This window comes from Hyposmocoma kahamanoa, unplaced genomic scaffold, assembly GCF_003589595.1.
Source record: "Hyposmocoma kahamanoa isolate Upper Pololo Valley unplaced genomic scaffold, ASM358959v1 182, whole genome shotgun sequence".
Lineage (NCBI taxonomy): Eukaryota > Metazoa > Arthropoda > Insecta > Lepidoptera > Cosmopterigidae > Hyposmocoma > Hyposmocoma kahamanoa.
The window spans coordinates 4,322,815-4,325,156 of NW_020653713.1; the positions used below are offsets into that span (position 1 = coordinate 4,322,815).

Sequence of the window (2,342 nt, forward strand, 5' to 3'; positions counted from 1 at the left end):
TTTAACCATACACCTCGTACCTGAATCATATATGACACCTCGTGTTAAATTATATGGCATGAAAAATTCGTCACAATAATGTCAAACAATATATACGTCGATGATTCCCAAAGTGGTGAATATCGACCCCCCAAAACTGCAATCTAAGGGGTCTAAAACTATTAACTAATCGAAAAAAAAGGAGTACATGAGTGGAACTCATTTAGGTGGCTCGTGATCAAAATTTTAGCTTTCCATAAATGTAGGATAATCCACATTATACAAATAGTTGCTCTGGAAGCGATATTTCAACATAATACTTTCTGTGTATGTGTAACAATCGCGAAAACCTAAGAACTCGTATTACAAAATACACATGAATTAGATATGAAGTATAAATTACAAACAACAAACAAGATTTTATGCTAAATAAATGTATAGAATTTAACGTATTTTTATAAAGTTTCTCCGCGTACAGTTAAACTAGTAAAAAATGCGTAACACCGTGTCAGCTGTCAAATACACATTTGAAGTTGGAATTTGTAAAAAAATGTATATTAGAAAGGCAAGAGGTCTACGAAAACCAGAATTAATTGGCACGTGCTCTACGAGACAAAAAAAGTTTGGCATCTTTGAACTAAATGAATACTTTTTTTAGATAAAATCAATGATCTTATATACAACATAAAACCGCTATGTACTGCAAAAATAGTATACTAGATATGAATACTATGTTTACAGTAGTTGTAAGGTTAATTGTGACAAAAATATACCTAGTAAATTTTTATGTTCTAAGCCATGTACAATTTCGTTTGTTTTATTTTTTTACAACTAATGTTGTATGTGTTGTCATTTAAGCCACGATAGATAAAGCAGACTTACGTTGTTCTTTCTCTTTTAAATTTAATAAATTCAAGCCAAGAAATGAATCAACAAAGTAACATCGACGATCCGATTGGTGAATTTTGTTCACATTGACATTTTGCATAATTGTGACTGACATTGTGCACTGAATGTTTAATTTTAATCGTATCTTTAAATTGTATTCAAGCTTTATAAATGTTATCGGTGCAATAATATGGCAACATAGCAATCTAATCGCCATTTGAAAAAAAAAATGTGTTAATGGCCGTCACAGATATTATGATGTTAAATAAGTGAAATAAATATCTAAAAACAAAGAATCAACGACAAGCCAAAATCATTATAAAACTTAAATAGTGACTGATAAACCTCACTTTAGGCGTTATTACCATTTACTGAACTCCAAAAGGGTAGTGGTACGAGATCCTGGGCATGTCGTTGGGAACGTAGTGCAAATCCTGATATGCCTTCACCATCATCTGTTGGTTCACCACAGCGAATGGCCTTGGGGATATACTCTCAATCGACGGCAGCGGCCTCAATTCTAGACTTGGCAAAGGTTCCTCCTTGGGTCTGGATACTGGCACATAAGTCGCCTGAGGCATAGAAGGAACTGTATAACTGATCATATTATTATACATTAACTGGTCAGGGTAATTCAAAGACATATGATAATTGGTATCTACTCTTGGTTCTATCTCCACGAAAGCATCTCTTGTAGTATATATTGCTGGATTAGAAAACGGTGTATCAATTCTATTCTTCCGTCTAGGACGGTATTTGTAGTCTGGATAATCCTGCATATGTTTTATTCTCAAACGCTTGGCTTCGTCGATGAAAGGTCTTTTTTCTGTTTCGCCCAAATTCTTCCACTCCAAGCCTAGACGCTTGGATATCTCAGAGTTGTGTAGTTTGGGGTTCATTAATGATATCTTCTTACGTTGAAGCCGTGACCACACCATGAAAGCGTTCATTGGTCGTTTTATGTGATACGGGTTGTTGTTTCTTGTTTTCTGATTTTGCTTCACTGGCGTTGTTGGTTCCATTTGACATGACATTTTAAACTTAATTTAACGCTAAGAAAGCTAAATAAACGTTTCCTTTTCTGGGAATTCTTCATATGAACATTTACTGTTCCAAATCCATCAAAATGTTTCTAATAACTCTTTATGCTTTTCGCCACTAAATACTGTTTCGTTTTCACTATAATCTTGTCTTCCACGAAAGAACTTCTAGCAATCACTTTCACAACGTCAAAATTCAACAAAAACCGCTATAATCGCTATCTTCACCCATTTGTTCACTTGAAATTGCACTTCAAGTCGGGTGTTCCAATTACAAGAAATCAGCTGTTCAATATAAATCAGACAACTAAAACCCTGATCAGACAAGCGGCCAGATCCTGACTGATTGATGGTCAGTTTCGAAGTCAACTAAACCTGAATGCTGTCATTAGACCAACAATGGGCCAGGCACAATTGGAATGACAATTTTCCATG

General features: G+C 34.8%; 1 protein-coding gene across 1 annotated transcript; it reads right to left on the reverse strand.

Moving 5' to 3' along the window:
- Window positions 1–1,012: 1,012 nt before the first annotated feature.
- Window positions 1,013–2,037, reverse strand: LOC113226146 (transcription factor sox-2-like). The gene has a single exon (XM_026458675.1). It carries the CDS (start codon window positions 1,899–1,901, stop codon window positions 1,236–1,238), a length of 666 nt encoding a protein of 221 aa, XP_026314460.1. The 5' UTR covers window positions 1,902–2,037; the 3' UTR covers window positions 1,013–1,235.
- Between the last annotated feature and the right edge of the window lie 305 nt (window positions 2,038–2,342).